The 18,567-nt window shown below is 41.6% G+C and overlaps 1 protein-coding gene across 2 annotated transcripts in view; it reads right to left on the bottom strand.

The window, feature by feature from the left end:
* Positions 1-18,567, bottom strand: part of CARM1 (coactivator associated arginine methyltransferase 1) — a 40,107-nt gene that overhangs the window by 18,982 nt on the left and 2,558 nt on the right. For both annotated transcript variants that reach the window (XM_080987829.1, XM_080987828.1), the window contains exons 2-6: positions 6,305-6,430; positions 5,775-5,881; positions 4,973-5,077; positions 4,216-4,326; positions 1,173-1,350 (exon numbers count right to left, since the gene is read on the bottom strand). In XM_080987829.1, coding sequence (XP_080843955.1) covers positions 1,173-1,350; positions 4,216-4,326; positions 4,973-5,077; positions 5,775-5,881; positions 6,305-6,430 — 627 coding nt within the window. The remainder of the gene's footprint in view (positions 1-1,172; positions 1,351-4,215; positions 4,327-4,972; positions 5,078-5,774; positions 5,882-6,304; positions 6,431-18,567) is intronic.

Raw genomic sequence — 18,567 nt, 5'->3', positions numbered from 1 at the left:
TGGAGCCTGCCGCTTGCTTCCCTTTAGTCTGGTGGGGCAAAGTGGAGGAAATTGGGCTTGGCGGATGTGTGCCGTTAGGCATCATCCAAACCAAATTCCTCTTCCTCAAGATGGATTGGGGTTGGGGGGGAAACTCCCTCCCCCCCCCCCCCAGCACACATTCCCTCCCATATACACACACACTGTAGAGAAGTTTCAGGTCTCAATGTGCACCTTGCTGTACTCCCTGCAGTCCACTAAAGCCAATCCACTACATTACAGGAAGGGTAGGGCTTCAGCATCCCTCCACCCTGCAATGCACAGGACTGGATGCATACTATGCTGTCAGAACTTTAAAAAGCTTAGAAATTACAACAAAGGATCAAGTTTTCATAAGATAAGCTTTGCAAGGGACCAGTTGTGAGAATGAAGGGATTTGAGGCTTTGCATGCAAATTTTTTTTTGCAGGATTCTGTCGTGCCCTTAAACAACTACAGTATGTATCTTATTAAATACTGACTTAACACCACTGACGCCAGATTCACTGCTGCCCCAGCCTGCAAAACAAGTGAATCAGGGCTGAAAGACTAACAGAAAAGACTTGAGTGCATGATGCCTATGCTGTAAGTGAGCACCACATGCAAGATAGCAGAACATGTTTAGTGCTTATAAACCGCAGAAATTAAGACAGGTGCCTTAACCTGCCAGTTTTTATGCTTTCTGCTGCATGAGTGAATTTGGAACAGCTTTCTCTTAAACCAAAGGCTTTTTGATCCAAGCCCCTGCTATAAACACTGGCATACAGAAGCTTCACATGGCTTCCTAATCGTTCACTCTTTGGCCCACCTCTACTTTATACTAGCATCAAAAGGTGAGTGAACCCCTGTTTAAACCATGAACAGGAAACCAGGTCGTCCCCAACTCTTCCTTCACCAGCATCTAAGGCAGACAGAGGAGAGTCACATTGAGCAATACAGAGTAGGGTCACCTCCTGCAGCCTGCAAAATTATTGCCGTATTAAAATGCACTCCCTTCATATTAAAATATTATTCTGCAGGTACTTGAAGCACCACTTGCTTATTGAGTAACCCAGTGCCATTTTGGCTTAGTGTGCCAGAAGAAGCCTTGACAAAAGCTCTTCTGCCCACCCAAATCCCATCACTGCACCACTGGCACAAGAGGAAGTCACTTACCACTGGGCTTTAAATACTTCTTGGCATGCAGATAGCTCTCCAGCATACGTTCATTGAACAGCATGTACCCCATTGGCTCAGAGATAATGATGTCCACCTGTTCTGGAAGGGAGACCTCCTCTACCTTCCCAGGAATGACCACGATCCGGTCAGTGAGGTTATTACTCTTTACTAAAACCTGTTCAGGAGGAAATCATGGGAGAAAATCAGAAAGAGACCAATCACTCACCACCTGTTTGGTCCTTAGATATCTGTTGTGAGGAAGGGGTGGATACTTTTAAGGGCTTCTCTAACAGTACAGTCATACCTCGGGTTGCATGATTTCGGGATGTGCACCGCACTGAACCCGAAAGTACCGAAACAGTTACTTCCGGGTTTTGGTGCATGTGTAGAAGCGCCAAATCGCAGCCCGCACATGCGCAAACGCGCGGGTCGCAGGTTGTGAACGTGCCTCCCCCACGGATCACGTTCGCAACCCGAGCATAAACAATATAAACAATATTATCCTAGACAGGTAGATAGATACCCAGGGCTGCTGCTTATGTCATTGTCAGGACTGGGGACATGGAAACAAGTTCAGCAGGTGGCTAAGCAGTTCATCTTGAACTTAAGCAATGAATTCCTCACACTGAGATGTCAGGCCAGAATCAGATGCTTTGTTGACTCTTTTTGTCATCTGCTCCCTGCTGAACTGGTAGCAGCTGCAGTATAATCTTTTGGACCAGCAGCGGAGGTGGTGCTGCATTTCCAGACAGCTGCCACAGCGTGCAGTGTTAGAAACTGAGATATAAAAGCTAGGAGCTAAATGGCACCTTAAACCTAGGTTATGGGGACAGCAACAGAATGTCTAGGCACACTTTTTAATAACAAGAATACAAAGCTGAAAACGAATGAACTGCAGCTAAAATATTATGTTCACTTTTCATATGTTCTAGTGCCTATCCCCCTAATATTCTTAAGAGGGTCTCTTCTCTAGCCTACAGGGAGTAGTTGGAAGTGGGGAGGCAGAAAAAGGTCCTCCTTTCCTTCCACTCTGCAGTTTTACTCTGAAATCTTAGGCAACCAGAGCTCAGAAACTGCTTGCGCTAATGAAATTCCCTGTCACAAAATGTGCCTAGAACAATGGGAGTTTCAAACACTGACAGCATGTACAGGGCACCTGGGACCCCATGATAAGAGTCCCCAGTTTCAGACACATAGCGTCTTGCAGATATGTTTTATACTTGGGTAGAGATATCCCAATACAAAAAACATATGTAGTATCTGTGGGCTCATCCACACTTTCTTTTGTCCAGGATTTAAAGCTCTGTATCCAAGCATGTGCTCTTTGGTCCCAGTACTTTCCCTGGGAAAACCCATGTTTTACTGCTGAATCGGAGCAAATGGCGATCGGGTTTTTCATTTCAGGCAAAATGCGGGCTTTCCTAGGGAAAGTGCCAGGACAAAACAAAAACAAAAAAACACCAATGCTCGGATATGGAGCTTTAAAGCGCCACCTGTGCCTGGAGCAAAAGTTGAAGGATGCACATGTGAATAATTTGCCATTTTCTCCTTTAAATAAAAGCAAAAAGTAGAACCATAGAACGGTAGATTTAAGGACCTCGAGGGTCATTTAGTCCAACCCCCTGCAATGCAGGAATCTTTTGACCAACGTGGGGCTTCAATCCCCTGCGATTAAGAGCCTCATGCTCTACCAACTGAGCTATCCCTTCAGTACATCAGAAGGGATGCAGGTTCCTGCCATGTGTGCAAAATACAAGGAGAATTCCTAAATGCTAAAATAGTTCAAAATAACTCTGTTGAGCAGCTTAAAGGGATCCTGAGTATCTTCCTTGGAACAGAATGCAACATTTGCCACCCCCCTGTGGAACGCCCTCCCACCAGATGTCAAAGAGAAAAACAACTACCAGACTTTTAGAAGCATCTGAACCCCCATCGTTCTGCTCAGACACTGAGGTCCAGCTCTGAGGGCCTTCTGGCGGTTCCCTTGCTGCGAGAAGCCAAGTTACAGGGAACCAGGCAGAGGGCCTTCTCGGTAGTGGCACCCACCCTGTGGAACGCCCTCCCACCAGATGTCAAAGAGAAAAACAACTACCAGACTTTTAGAAGACATCTGAAGGCAGCCCTGTTTAGGAAAGCTTTTAATATTTAATAGACTATTGTATTTTAATATTCTGTTGGAAGCCACCCAGAGTGGCTGGGGAAACCCAGCCGGATGGGCAGGGTATAAATATTATTATTATTATTATTATTATTATTATTTGCAAACTTGCAGCAAGAATTAAAATGGCTCAGGGGAAGTAATGAATTAGAGGCCCACCGGCATTTTAGACATGTGCAGAATCAGCCTAATTTGGGTTTAGCCCCGTTCTGATGAGACATCACTTCCAATGCTAAGTCAGAAATAACAATCCCACCTTCACAAAATGGCTGTGGAGAAAATTTGGAAATGTGGAAAATTTGGAAATGCGTCCCCAAAACTCAGTACTATAAACATGGGACGTTCCCTACAATATATTCACAACCAGACTGTGAAGTAGGTTAGGCTGGTCCAAAGTGAATTTCATACGTGTGCTCAAAAACCTTCCTCTGGACTTCTCCCCATCTCGACCTTCGAGATAATCCGCGGCAGATCGTCATATAAAATGCACACAAGCCGGAGGAGCTAAGAGCATGGGAAGTCAAACAAAGATTTATGATTTGGCTTAATATTTGGACTGTTTGATTATTTTATAATTCAGAATGTTTTTAATGTGGCCATTATTGGATTGTTAATTTGGAAAACTTAAAAAATATTGTTTTTAAAAATAAAATGCATATAAGCAAACTGACTGTATTGGGGGAAAGATTATTAATTCCACCCTTGCATCGAAGGCTAGTTTCTTCTCAATGCCTAAATCAACACCACTTTCTCTTTATAAGGATAGAGTAGCACAAGGAAGAGGAGGGAAACTGTCCTGTCAGCTGCAAAATGTCAGCATTTGTGACCTAAGTATGGGTGGATCCCCAGAGGCTTTTTCATAAGCCTTGAAACATCACTGACCTCTGCATGTTGAGCCATTGTACTGGCTTCCACTGCATAGATTTTTCTTGCTCCGGCCTGTGCTGCGAAAAACGACAGGATGCCAGAACCACAGCCAACATCTAATACAATCTGGTGGGGAAAGTGAATAGACACGACATATAGTCAAGTCACTAAGCATAAGCAAATTCTCCCTCCTCCCGAATGACTTTGTAAATTCATTAAATATTTGTATAACAGGAAGTTAGTATGTAACACAAATTCTAACCAAACCAACTGCAAAATTCTAAAGTGTGGAATATTTCCATCTTTGAAGGAGGCAGTTCCAGTGCCCAGAGATTTTAAGTGGCAGTGTCCTCATATTAGAGAACAAGCCAGCCAGCTAGAAGCATTTAAGCATAAGACTTCATTCTATGACCTGTCCTGACCTAGTCAACATTTCTTCACTGACCCTGGAATTCCACTGCCCAGCAGTGGTGTACAGACAGAATTTCTTAGGATTCAGCTCAGAACCCTTGCCATGGGTGTGAGGCCACATCTATTTTTTAAATTTAATGTTATAATCTGCTTTTCAAATGCTCACATGTTATACCACTTTTCAAATATGCGAAATAGATAACATTTATTTTGAACACAGAAGAAAGGCAGCCTGGGTGTGAAACTTGCAGACATTTGGTCTTGCCTTTCACAAACTCTGCATTATTATGAGGTGCCTGTACTGCTTGCATCACAAATACAGGATGCACTCAAAAAGTGCCAATAGACTCCACCCCCTTACCTTGTCTTTAAAGTCACTGTGGTTCTGCAGGATTGCTCGCTGGTACGTGCCTGTTCTGACATAATCCTGCATCATATTTTGCTGCTGAGATAAGTATCCATAAAACTAAAGGGAAACAAAAAGCCTCTGCTAAAGCCGGTAAACATTTAACTCAAAGAAAGAAGCACCTCACTCGATATAAGCTTTCAGTATCCAAAATGACAGCAATGCTTAATTGCTACCAGAAGAACTCACTTCTTTCACTCACTCTCTCTCCATGCGGCAGTGCTGTGGAAGCCACTTGGAAATATTAAATGCACAGATATTGCCAGTGTGTAAGCCCTGGTAATTTTAATTTGCAGAACTACTCTTGACACTACGCCGTCCCAGTTTCTGACAACGACCAGGACATGCATCCAGCAATCTGCACAATTGCAATTAAGGCCCAAGACCTCAGGATTTTGAAGAAAGCTGTGCCCACAGTTTGGCCAGTTCTTTGAATGCTTTACAGCACACCGAGAATCTATGGAGGTTTCCAAGTAGACAAAGTTCTGCTCATCCTCCTATCATTCAGCCCTTAACATACAACTTTTGCTTTGCTTCCCAGAATTCCAAGCCTCCTCCCCAAATCCCTACCTCAACAGCTGAAAAAGTTAATGAGTAGCAAACAAGCAGACACACTCAATTAGCAGAAGTCCCTTGTTTACCAATAAGGAGCTTTAAAAATCTCCAACTTGCAAGAGACATACATTTGGAAATGAACACAAGGAACTTATGGTGACACACCAGAAAAAAGCATCAGCTGTTGAATTCACCCACCTACCTGAAAGTACTGCACAGCAGAAGACTCTTCTGTACGCTCACTGAACACAGACTGCTCAATGTTGTGGCCCCGACAGTTTTTCAAGATATTATAAAATGAGCAGAAGTCTAAAAGAAAAGTCAAACATGGCCTGTTTAGTATTCAAATGTCACTGTTCAGGCCCAACACAGAACTTGGAGAACTAACAGGCAACACACTTTCTGGGGGATGGAGACTAGGATGGCAGCGAAATGAGAGGGGCAATCGTCTCATATGCTATGTTGAACCTATATGGGCTATTAACATAGTATCTAGCCCTCTGACTGTATAAAGTTTCACAGCCTCAGCAACAAGCAAGTCAGAGACCACATAGCACCCTACAGTCAAGGCACTAGCATTGCAGATGAGACCATATAAAATGTATCTGGTGCCATCTTGAACCCAGCAAGGTTGTTTTCTTCTGAAGTTGTTTTTAAGGAAGCAATCTGGAGTTTCACAGCCCCTTGAGCAGCAGACGTACATAAATCAAACACAAATCTGGTGGTACGTACCACTTGGCGTTGCGAACTGTATAAGGACGCTATTACACCCCAGTGTAATAATGAAAGACTGCTTGCCCACTCGACTGCATTCCGTCTCCTTCGACACAGAACACTTGAACACGCAAACATCATCTTCTGTGGAGAGAAAGGAAGGAAAGAAGAAAATAGAATCAGTGACTCCATCAAATGCTGAAAACATATGTCTCCTAAAAGATGGGACACAAGGGCAAATATCCAAATATCTCATTTGAGCAGCACAAGTTACCCTTGTGTAACTGAACTCTCCTCCCCCTCCCTCCACCACACACACCCTAAATCTGTTGTGGGGTTTCCTCTAGCCCTCTGGAGCAGATTTGTGACTTCAGCAGAACAGGACTTCTGCAGAAGCAAGAACCTGAATTTCAAGAACTTCCTAATCTTCATTACAGCAATGAAATGCCTCACTACCTGTAGCCATTCCCTACTGATATTCAGTAAGGTGAGTAGGCATCTGTTAGTTCACATCAACCATATTTCTAGTAGTTATTGCCCCACAGTCCCCTTTGGTGGGTCACTTTGAAGAAAGTTCATATGCAGTCAAGATTTTTTTTGTTTGGATTATAGGAAACTAACCAGTGACAGGCTTTTGCTTCATGTACCTTTCATGCACTCAGTGCCTAGCATGTGCAAGGTTTGCAACAGCAAACCTTGCAATAGATTTGCAATTCAGTTTTCTTTGTTTTGCACATATGCTACAGTGAGGGAATTCCTCCAACCTATTTTTTTTTAATCTCTTATGCTTGCATATGTTCATTCATGAGAAATTTTCCCCACATGGTAAATTATATTATCTCCCTGGCAGATGTATTGCTTAATTCTCAAGTTGTGGTTTGTCAGCAATCTTCTCTCATATTCAGTCCTCCTTAAGGTTGCAGTTAGGCAGCTAGTTAGTATTTGTGAAAGCTGTTTCAGCCATTTGTCATATTTAGTTTTCAAATGATAATGTATAAGGATGTTTGCAAAAGTATATGTTGTCCCAACTACCTATATTCATGATTTGCTTTTTTACATATGTTTAGCACAATGGATTCAATGGTTATATACCCTATACAGCAACATCACAGTGGGCTCCTCTAAATGTAGGTAGTTCTTACTCTTGCACTCTTAAAGGTAAACTTTTGAGGCTGTAAAATGTGTTCTCAATATTAATTCAGGAAAAAGATGTGCATCAGCTATGAGAAATTTTGGAGAACAGTGCCTAGCCCCTAATACTAATTAATCTTATATAAACAAGATAAAATGAATAACCCACTGTAGATTCCAAGTCAATCCAAACTCTTCCTAAGCATCTTAACAATCCATTCAGGGTGCACTGTGGGCTGAACAAGTTAATCACATGCTGGCAAAGGTTAACAAGCAGAATAATTTATTCAGTCAACAGTTTAAGTTTAACAGTTTTGGCAATACTCTGTTCAGACGCTAGTCCACTTAATCATGGCCTGAGGAAAAGCAGCCCTGAGCATCTTTTGAGTCAGGATGGCTTGTCAAAAGGAAAGGGGGAAAGGAAGGAAGAGGGTTCACCCCTGTCTTGCAGCATCTATTCAGCAGTGTTTGCATCTGCTGTCGATCATAATGTCTGAGAGTCTAAGAAATTATTTTGATGTCAAAGTGCCTTCTCCAGTAGGGCTCTCTCCAAACCCTTAAAACATATGGAGAACCTCTGTCCCAGGTAACTATCGGAAGGCTACGTCCATGACCACCAAGCATGTTGCAGAACCACAACTGAATTCACAACGAGGCAGCAGGAGAAAACTCAACTGTTTCAGCAAATGTTGATGTTGGTTTTAGCTAAATGTCCTGTTATTTTTATGAAAGCACTCTTGTGGCAGAGCAAGCTGTCTTATATGCAGTATTCAAAGAAATATGACTAAGATTTCATAAATATATTTCAGGAATCAGTGAGAATAAATGCAATAGCTCAGCAATGTCATAAAACACAAGCCCAGAATGAAGTTGAAAGCCAGTAGTCAAGGCCTACATGTCTTTTTGCCCTACTGAATCGTTGCCAATTTAGGTGCACAACTGTGAAATTTCTATTTTGTTCTATATTCACACGTAAAACTTGAAAAGTATCATAATTTCCCAGAAACAAGGGCTGGTAGTTACTGGAAAGAACAACGTTTTTCCATGACCTGGAAAGTTTACTTGACAGGGTCTAAATATACGTTGAAACATATCATGATGCAATGCATCTTGCATTCCCTTCCTTTTGAAGACAGGTGCTGGGTTAAACTGGGGTTCACATTTGAAATGCTCAATAGTGTTCAGAACACTCCAGAATAAAAAGTGGCATGCCTGAGTCATCAAAGACAGCACGCGGCTTTCTGCCTCGCATCTTTTGACAGGGAAATGGGTGCAGGGATCAAGATGGGTTCATTCTTTTAAACTGGGCCTTGATCAATGTACCAAATCCCATTCTAATATTTCAAGGCTCATCTTGAATTCAAGAGCTCAACATACTACACCATAGAAGGCCCAGAATCTTACCCTGAGTGGTTCAGAAAAGAAGGCCCTCTCCTTTTAATATGAGGTTGAATATAAGTGGTTACTCAAGTGACAAGATCAAACATAGCACACTTTCCTTAAAGAACAAGATTCCGAATGCTGGGGCTTCTAAATAATATAATTCTGGGACCACATCAATCTCAGTTATTCCTATAGTACAAAAAAGAGTGCTTCCTGGAAATGAACATTCATTTCCTCAGTTGGAAAGGAGCACCAGGCTGTGGGCACCACACACATTCACCCTCACAACCTCAGATTGCCCCACAGGCAAGCATTCACTAGGGAAGCATTCAGAATACAAGCACAGAATGTCACAGAATACAAACACAGCATCCTTTTGGTAACACCAGTGGGCACTCTTGTAATTTATTTTAGTTTATCCCAAGCATCAAACTGCCCTCTTGGCTCCTGTATAATAAATGAATGCAACAACCAGTGCAAAACTGTCTGAAATTGAGGTGTAAAGACATTGTGCAATTTTTAAACTAAGAGTTCAGAGAGGGACCTGACAATTTTGAGGGGGTTTTTTCCTTTTGTTTGTTTTTTATTCTAAAGCTTTGCTCATTCCCCTGGATAGATTATAGCATGTTGTGCTGGGACAAAAAATCGAGAGGACAGGATGGAGGTGAAGAGGAAAAAAATCAAGAGTTCCACCAAGCAGTCTCCCTGCAACACCAAGAGCTGCCAATTCAATGACAGGTCAGAGACAAGGCCATGAGCTCAGTTGGAGTCATTTTACTGCACAATGTAGTAAAATTAACACAATGAGGCTTGGTCTCCCTGAAGACATAAGCAGCCAGGATAGGATATGAACAATGCCTCAGACTGAAATTGACTGGAAAGGCAAGGGTTAGCCCAAGACAGGGAGGGGATAAAAATCCCAGAGCAGTTGTGTGCCTTGCAAAGAACACAATTCAGATCCTAGAAAAGAGAGCCCTGCCTTTTCAAGATTCTGCTTTTGAAAGCTATTCAATGTAAATGTCTCTCATGCACATTAATTAAGCTGTCAAGCTGGGCCTCCAAGTTCTTTGTGAGTGATAAAAGGGGCACAGCAGATGTGGCCTGGGCTTCCATACACTGAGCACAAAAGGGCTGAATGCTTGGTGAATTCAAAAAGGCCGCCAGAGCTTGTCACATCAGAGCTGGATTCATGAGATGAGATGCTTGCCTTGCTTCCACTCCAGAGTCCAGCTTTCTTCTTCCAATAGCAGGCTTATTCCAAGGGTGCAGCTTGTGTCTCACCCACCTCCCAAGATTTTATCTATGCTAAGCTCCAATGCTAGTACTGCAAAGCCAGAAAAAGTTGCTGCATTGGAAGACATTCTTCCTTAGGTACTTTCTCTGTGTATTCCCAGCAAGTGCCAGGCTTAAATACAGAAGAGGAAAAATATTCTGTATTTAAGACTGTTTATGTTGTTATGTGATTGTTGTTCGCAAAACAGGAGAAGCATCTGGAATAAGCATAAGCAATCCAAATACGGCCAATTTAGATTTTACATTTCCCAACGTTTAGGCTCATCTCCCTTACTGCTGTGAAACCTAATAAAATACTTTCAACTTGTATTACAATGGTAGTGGTATGCCTCAGACACATTATATTGTGGTATGCCTCAGGCACCATTTTCCCAAGCAATCCAGAGAGTTGCAAGCAGAATAGTCCATGAAACCAAAGGCTGATCCTCACCCGCTCTGTTACATCCTAATAATCCTTTCCCTAAATAAAGATTAGTGGCTAGGTGCCTCACACACCACTACACCAATCCCAGCAACCAGGAATGTGTGGATGTCACCGGAGAACCAACATGGCTGTACTTAGTTCAAAAACAATCTGTAATCATGTTCTGAATATGATTTAAGTAGGGCATATATGGAGCAAGCAAGAGAGTAAGAATGTCTCTTAAGGTGGCTACTTGTCCTGGGAAAGTGGGGGGGGGGACCTCCTTTTTGTACGACCCACAGTTTGAGAAGCACCAAGGAATTTTAGTCCTCAAAAAAGCAGATGGTAACAGCAGTCACAAAATTAAAAGATGCCTGCTTCTTGGGAGAAAAGCGACGACAAACCTAGACAGCATCTTAAAAAGCAGAGACATCACCTTGCCAACCAAGGTCTGTATAGTTAAAGCTATGGTTTTCCCAGTAGTGATGTATGGAAGTGAGAGCTGGACCATAAAGAAGACTGATCGCCGAAGAATTGATGCTTTTGAATTACGGTGCTGGAGGAGACTCTTGAGAGTCCCATGGACTGCAATAAGATCAAACATCAATTCTTAAGAAAATCAGCCCTGAGTGCTCACTGGAAGGACAGATCATGAAGTTGAGGCTCCAATACTTTGGCCACCTCATGAGAAGAGAAGACTCCCTGGAAAAGTCCCTGATGTTGGGAAAGATTGAGGGCACAAGGAGAAGGGGACGACAGAGAACGAGATGGTTGGACAATGTTCTCAAAGCTACTAACATGAGTCTGCCCAAACTGCGGGAGGTAGTGGAAGACAGGAGTGCCTGGCGTGCTCTGGTCCATGGGGTCACAAAGAGTCAGAAACGACAAAACAACAACAACAATAAAATACAATAGCCCTTTTAGGTGCCACAAGGCTCTTTGTGGATCTTGCTGTAAAGGTACAAAGAATACTAAATAAGGAGAAAGGGTATGTTAGTGCACACAACACTACTCTAGCCAGTGCTTTTTACATAACCTATGACTTTTACTTAAAACACTTGCAGACAGTGTATTTATCCTAGATGTACAGAGGGCAGAGCCCAATCAAGGTTGTCTGTCACTAGCATATCCAACCCACCACAAATGTCAGTCACACATTCATCCCGTTCCCCATGTCACTACTCTGTACAAATGAAAAAAGGCTACGCAGAAACTTCAGCTAATATTTTGAGTGTATGCAAAATATGTAGATTTACACATGTAGAGACTTCAATCATGAAATCATTACTCTGCTACAAAACACCCATGACTTACACGCCATTGTACTGGGTTGATTCCAGTGCTGCTCACTCTGCTCACACAACAGACTTCTGCTTGCACAACAGGACGTCTCCCTTGACCCATATCCCTGGCAGCACCCCCTGCCCCACAGTGCACCGCCAAAATGTGTTCCAGAGGGTTGGGGGACAGGCTGGAGCAGATGGTGGGGGTATCATACTGCACAAGCATGACGTCACTCACAGAGAATTGGATATAACACACTGCATTTAAAATGCTTTGTTTAAAAGTTAAAAGCATTAGTATTCAGTAGTTTCATTTCACAGAACAGAATTATGGGGATTTTCTACAAAGGGTACTTTGCTAATGTTAATGAGTAATAGGATCAGTGCTGGGGTACTGGACAGCTGTGGTCAATTACTGCATGAAACCAAGAAAGCCCTTCTGCAGATTGGCAGGCTGCCTTTCTTTGCATCATGGTGTCGTCTGAATTTGAAAAAGCCAGAGAGGTAACTCCTTGCTCCCTAGCCATCTTAGATTATGGCTACACAGACCTTGTCTGAGCTCCCCCAGGGTTCTAAATAAATGCCAAAAACTATGCAATCCTTTGATCAATTACATACATTTGAACACTGTTAATAGCTTAAAATTTAATTTAATATGCATAAATCCAACAAAAAGTGAGGCATGCTTAAGCCAACTGAAAGAAATGGAATTAAGCATACCTATTTCTCCACTAGATTTCGGTCACAACTTAACTTGGGTTTTGTAGTAATACAATTCTACTAAAATAATTAACTGCATTACCTAAAGACGTAAAAAAAATCAACTGACAAGGTTTTTTTATGGCCAACCATATTGCTTTCACTCTTGCTTATAGACCCTGAGACCACTACAATGAGTTAAATGGGTAGAATTCAATTATAACAGGGATTCTAACTATGAATGTATCACAACAAAAATTCCCTTACTGATAGCAGTTATGCAGTGATTACTCCACCTGAAGCGTGGTGTAGTGGATCCATGTTGTATATGGATCAAAGAGATTCAGCTTCAATTTTCTACTAGGCCAAGTCATTATCTTTCAAGAGGAATAGCGAAGCAAATGTATGGTGAACTGAATACAAAGGAAATACCTTGAAAACTAGAAGGAAACAGAAAAGATTGATGCCTGTCTGAACATCTTCAGACATATGAGTTTAATGTGTTAGCCAAGTAAAGGAAGCAATATCCAGAGCCCAGATAGTAGGCCACAGAAGTTGGGACCAAAGTGAAATGAAATGACATGAAGCACCTTAACTATTACATCTGTATCTCATTCAATAACTGAATAGTGGATAAGGTACTTGATTTCTTCCCAGGTTTGGCTCCACCACTACAGGCTGAGCTGGATTCTGGCTATTGCTCCATTTACTTGGCTAACAAATATAAACACATAATACTTCAGGTTTGTGGACTCAGAGCAGGCATTGTTTTTTAGCCTTTAGGCCAAGACCCAATACCAAGCAGGTAGACACCAATCTTTTCTGTTTCCCTCTAATATCCATGTATATCCTCCTCTTTAGCAGAAACAACATCCTCACCAATACTTAGCATTTATATGATGCTTTGGAGGAGTCAAAGGATTCCACATGTTTTACCTTGCAACCCATGACGGAAACAAGATTTGCACAAGGTCTCCCATCTTCACAGTCCAGTCTGGACTCTACACTACACTAGCTCTCTAGCTCTTCCAGGTCTGCATTCTCCAACTTTGTATACTACAGCGACACATACACAAGTTCTACAACCCAGCTACATAAGATGCAAATGTGTAAGAAGTATACAGTCCCTAAAATTCCCTTCTCCTCTGAAGAACTGGTTAAGTCCTTAGTTGTGCTAGGCAACAGTGGGCCTTTATAATGCATAACATTACTTAAACAGTCCCAGTAAAGAACAACAGAATTTAGCTAAAATCTGCAGAAGCATTAAAATTGTACAGGAGTCATTACTGTAATTCTTAAATACTAAATAGTGCACGGGCGGGGAACACACATTAGTCTAATGTCTACCCAGTCATTTAGAGCTAAACTCCAGACCAATAACGTTCACAAGGAACAATCAAGCAACCTTATGTCCCTGTCTAGTTGAAGTTCATTAGCTACATATGTGGCAAGTTATTTGGAAGGGAGTACCCGCTGGATGTCTGCCAAGGTTTCTATTACACTTGCTTGCTGCTGTGCTGAATTTCTACTGGGGGACTCGCTATCTTTACTTTTCTTGTAAAACTGATACAATCTGTCTTCTCAGTGTAAAATTTACATAGAGTATCTCTTGGGTGAGGGATAGAAAAGTTCAAAATTTCAGAAAAATCAGGTGGAAAATACATGTTTAAATCATGAAGGCAGAAATCCCCCTCCCTCTATATATCAGAAAACTAACAAATCTGAGTTCCAGTTTATGTCTGAAGGCAATCGTATGTGAAGTTCTCATCATCTTGCATGCATATTGTAGTATTCAACTACCATATTGCTGAAAGAGAAATTCAGGGCTGCACCTTCATTTTTTGAAACTCTCTGGTAGATGAATGAAAAAATATCAATTTTTATCTGATTTCTGTGAAATTTAAATAGCTTATTATTCACTAATAGAAAGCTCAGCTAACAGAATACTAAAAATATGGTCACACCTTAGTTATACAAACGATCCCTCAGCTATATGATCAATGGATACTAAGGATCTGTGTGCTGCTGGATTTCCAAGTAGCACTTAGCTTAAATAGTGAAGCAGGACTATCATCTGCATACGGTCGTAACGTATTTTGTTAGCAACTGGAAACTTTGCCTGATAACTGTCAGGCATTAGAAGAAACTTTCCAGTGATCAGATTGCACTACTAAACACCATTCCTTTCTTTTCTGAAACTACCAGGAACATGTTAAATAGACCTCTGGCCAGCTCTCACATTCCTAACTTTGCCCCATCCAACCAGAAAGGATGTGTCAAATCAATCAGCTGTCACTTTCATTCAACCCCAAACAACCAAGGAAATATGGCTGACCGGACTGAGATTCCAAAGCAATTTTTTCAGTCCTGGCTGGCCTTACCATATTTTAATCAAGGTATTGTAAGAAGCTGACCCAGTATTTTACTCATAAGGGAAATGTTTTCAAGGCATAAGAGGTGCCCCACACTTCACTATTATCACGAGCCCTGTTACTTGCCTGAATAAGGGTCACTTACTTACAAGTAAGAGCCTCTGTTTACATATTTTGGGTGGCAGTCAGAACAGTGACATGTCTTTTAGATTTTGCATGCAGTTGTCATGGCTGTGATGGGTCGTAGGTGCCCAATCCCTGTCAAGCCCTTTCTACTAGGTGATGCCAACGTAATATGTTTGTGCTTAGGGCATCTTTAAGGGGATCAGTTTGTGTATAAAAATATACTTCTAGTCCCTGAACTACTGTCAGCAGAGTGGCCCTGAGAAAAGAGACATTGGGAACCCCTGTTCTCCAGCAGTATTTTGGATAGGAGCCATAATTTGGTAGGAAATACCGTTTAAAGAAGATCCAATAGTTCACCTAGTATTATTCCTTTTGGTAATTAGAAAAAAGAAAAAGAAAAAAGTAAGCGGTAGAAGGAAAACAAGAAACTTGTTAGGGCTTAGAAAGAAACCTGGAAAGAAAGAGCTGTCAATTTCCCTTCAAATCATTTGCTGAGCATCCACTGAAATCAAAGTTGCAAGAGAAAGCATAGGACGACAACACAGCGAAAACTGTGTTGATAAACAAGCTATAGTATCCCTTCCCCAAGACGTGGGGTTAGTAGTTTGCCCACATGCCCACCAACAATACACTATGGACAGAGGTCTTTCTTGGCTTTTAACATTAAGATTTCCCTCACAACAGATTAAACCTGAGAAACTACAGGCCCAAGCATCAGGTCACTTGCCCTAGAAGAGTGGTTCCCAATTAGTGGTCTGCAGACCCAACAGGTCCACATAACCCAAATGGGAACCACTGCTCTAGACGAATGTTCTGAAAGCTGCTGCTTGAGAAGTGTCTCCTGGTAATCTGGAGCAGCAGCAAAGCTTAAATAATTCACTTTTGTGACATGGTTTGAAGGTTTATATTCCATGCTCTTTCCAGTTTTTTTATATTTTCTGGAGTTGTTGATGTAATTCAGATTTTTGTCACCTTTTATTCTTTTACATATTTTAATGTGTTTTTTTATATTTGACTACAGCCATTCTGGAGATGTTCTTGTTCAGGAAAAGAAATAACCTGTATCTATTCATTAAGTTACCAAAGGTCCAGTCTGAGGTTTGCAAGGTGTATCTAAATGTCAGCTAGCAATTAACTTCTACAAGAGGTGAGATGGGGAAAATATACAAGGTATACTTTCAAGAATGCTGGTAATGGGTCTGGAGGGATAATATCAAACTCTCTTCTTTTTTATGTGATACCAGAATTTGCTGGTGGACACCAAGCGTGTGTTTGTTTTGGTTAATGGAAATGACTGTTGCTGTTTGTTTTGCATTTGTTTGCATACTTCACAGAAAAAATCAGTAACGCTATATTATTAAAAAGAAAATACTGGTAATGGAGGTTGCAGTTTGCACAGTGTGTTCCAGCATACTAAAACCAAGCACTAGAGTATAGCACATTATCTTATTTCTCTGTGCTCTCTCTTGTTAGAAGACAACACCAAATCTCAGAGTTATTTGAAGTAAAGTTTTGTGAGGCTTGTGTCCAATACAATGTAGGCACTAAAAATGCCTAGTTAAGGGGTCAAAAACAGCAAGCAGGACAGTGGCACTTGCAAGAGAAAGCACCTCCCACAGCAGAAATCCCTTCTGTTTTAGGCTGAACCCCTTGAGCCAGCTGCTTCTAAAATGGCTCTCACACTGCTCAGTGCTGGTAGTAGATATACCAACCAGTATACAAATTTAATTAATAATAATAATAACAACAACCTTCTCTGGAGTTTTAGATTCCCTTCAAACTGGATTTTGAGAAGCTGAAAAGGTTTCAGAAGACAGCTGGAAAGACCTATGTGTAGCCTAAAGAGAGGATTAAGGAGGACCCATGTCGAGTTCTCAAATGTTTTAAACAAAAGCAACAAACAATTGCTCTGCAAATTCACATCTACCAATGAGTTTGTTACACTAGTGCATTAAAGCAGATGTCAAAATATTTCCCTCATATTTAACCTAAACTAGCAACAATTCTGCAAAGCTGAATTCCTAAGCTGAATTCTATAACTTCCTAAGCTGAATTCTATAACTTCCTAAGGGAAGTTATAGAGTCTCAACCACCACACTGGATTTGTCAGAATTAGACAATTCCTTCATGATGGTGAGAGTAATCTACTGAAAAAGCAATTTTGTGTGTTTAGCCGATGATGTAAGTTTTCAAGAGGGGGAAACCCTATTCAATCTAGGGTAACTTCCCTATGCCAATTTGGATAAGTTGCAAAAGAAAGTTTTATGATACCCTAGAGAGCAGCCTATTTATTGCAATTTATTTTACTTGCATTTAATAAATAAATCTAAAAACTGAAACTGCCATGCTTGCCTAATATTGTATTTGCAATTGCATTCATTCATTGTTACTAATGAACTCATTATTTATTTCTCTGCAGAGAAATAAAAGCACTAGAAAAATGCCAATCCATTGTTGGGTCTTGCAGGCAGGCAGGCCCCATTCCCCTGGACAGCCTTGCACTGAGTGAATCTTCCAGAGTCAAGCAAAAAAGAAACCAGGCCTTTTGAAAGACAAAAACCTATTCACTTGGCAGCATTTGCACTCCTGAGTCCCGCAACCTTCCCTAGAGAAACCTATCTCATACATTAGCTTGGTGGTTTCTTGCTGTTCCCTGCAACACAAGAGAAGTATGTGGCCAGCTTCATGGGGGCTTTTGTTTCAATTTCAACCAGTTAACAGGTCGATTGTCATGGAGGCCATAAACTCCTAAGCCAGCACTAAAGAGTCATCATGTATGCTGAAGTTTACCAAAATTTCCACATCACTAGTCAGACCAACTAAGCCTGAACAGGGTGCCTGTTGGGCAACAGAGTGGTCAGTTCTACTGCAGCTGTATCCCCTGACCCTGCTATTGCAGGCCCGGAACACCAAGAGCTCACTTGGTATGCAAGCTAGAAAGGATTAGAGATCATGTATACAAAATACTCTGAACCTGTCAAGTCCAGCGCTGAGTTGTAGTCACCCTACTGAGGAGTCATGATGCACTGTGTTGCAACACACGGGATTGCAGTGCTTTCATTCTAATAAAGTCAGTGGCTTCTTTCCACAGCTTCAAGTCTTTGAAGTCTCCCTGCAGTTGTCTCCGTAAGAGGCATCATCAACAAGCAAGAATGACAGCTAAAAGCACACACAGTCCACTCTGTGAGGCACTTACTGGCTAAACCTAGTAAGTGACTATGTTCTCTGCAGGTCTAACTGCAGACACTTTACTAGGGCACCCAATTCAAGGCTGATTCTGTTGTAAATATATGCACACCCATTGGCTGCAGCCTGCTCCTTCCTTCATTGATGTGAGCACATTAAAAGCCCTTAGAATGATAGCATCTTTGGATAACTTCCATAGTAACAATTTGTTCCCCTCTTGAACCACATACTCCAGTTTCATTGCACTTTCCCATTTTCTTCCTGATACTAGGAATCCTTTCCACCAATCATTCAGAGATTGATGCACTTGATAGAAGTGTTTCTGTCCCAGAAGCTAAAAGCCGGTTGCACTACTCTGCTATGTATGACTGACTTGGGCTGCAATCTTAACTCCACTTACCTAGA

The sequence above is a fragment of the Podarcis pityusensis genome, assembly GCF_964106645.2.
Source record: "Podarcis pityusensis genome assembly, chromosome: 17".
NCBI classification, from domain to species: domain Eukaryota; kingdom Metazoa; phylum Chordata; class Lepidosauria; order Squamata; family Lacertidae; genus Podarcis; species Podarcis pityusensis.
The sequence above is the reverse complement of the archived record's forward strand: the minus strand, read 5'-3'. Positions and strand labels throughout refer to the sequence as shown.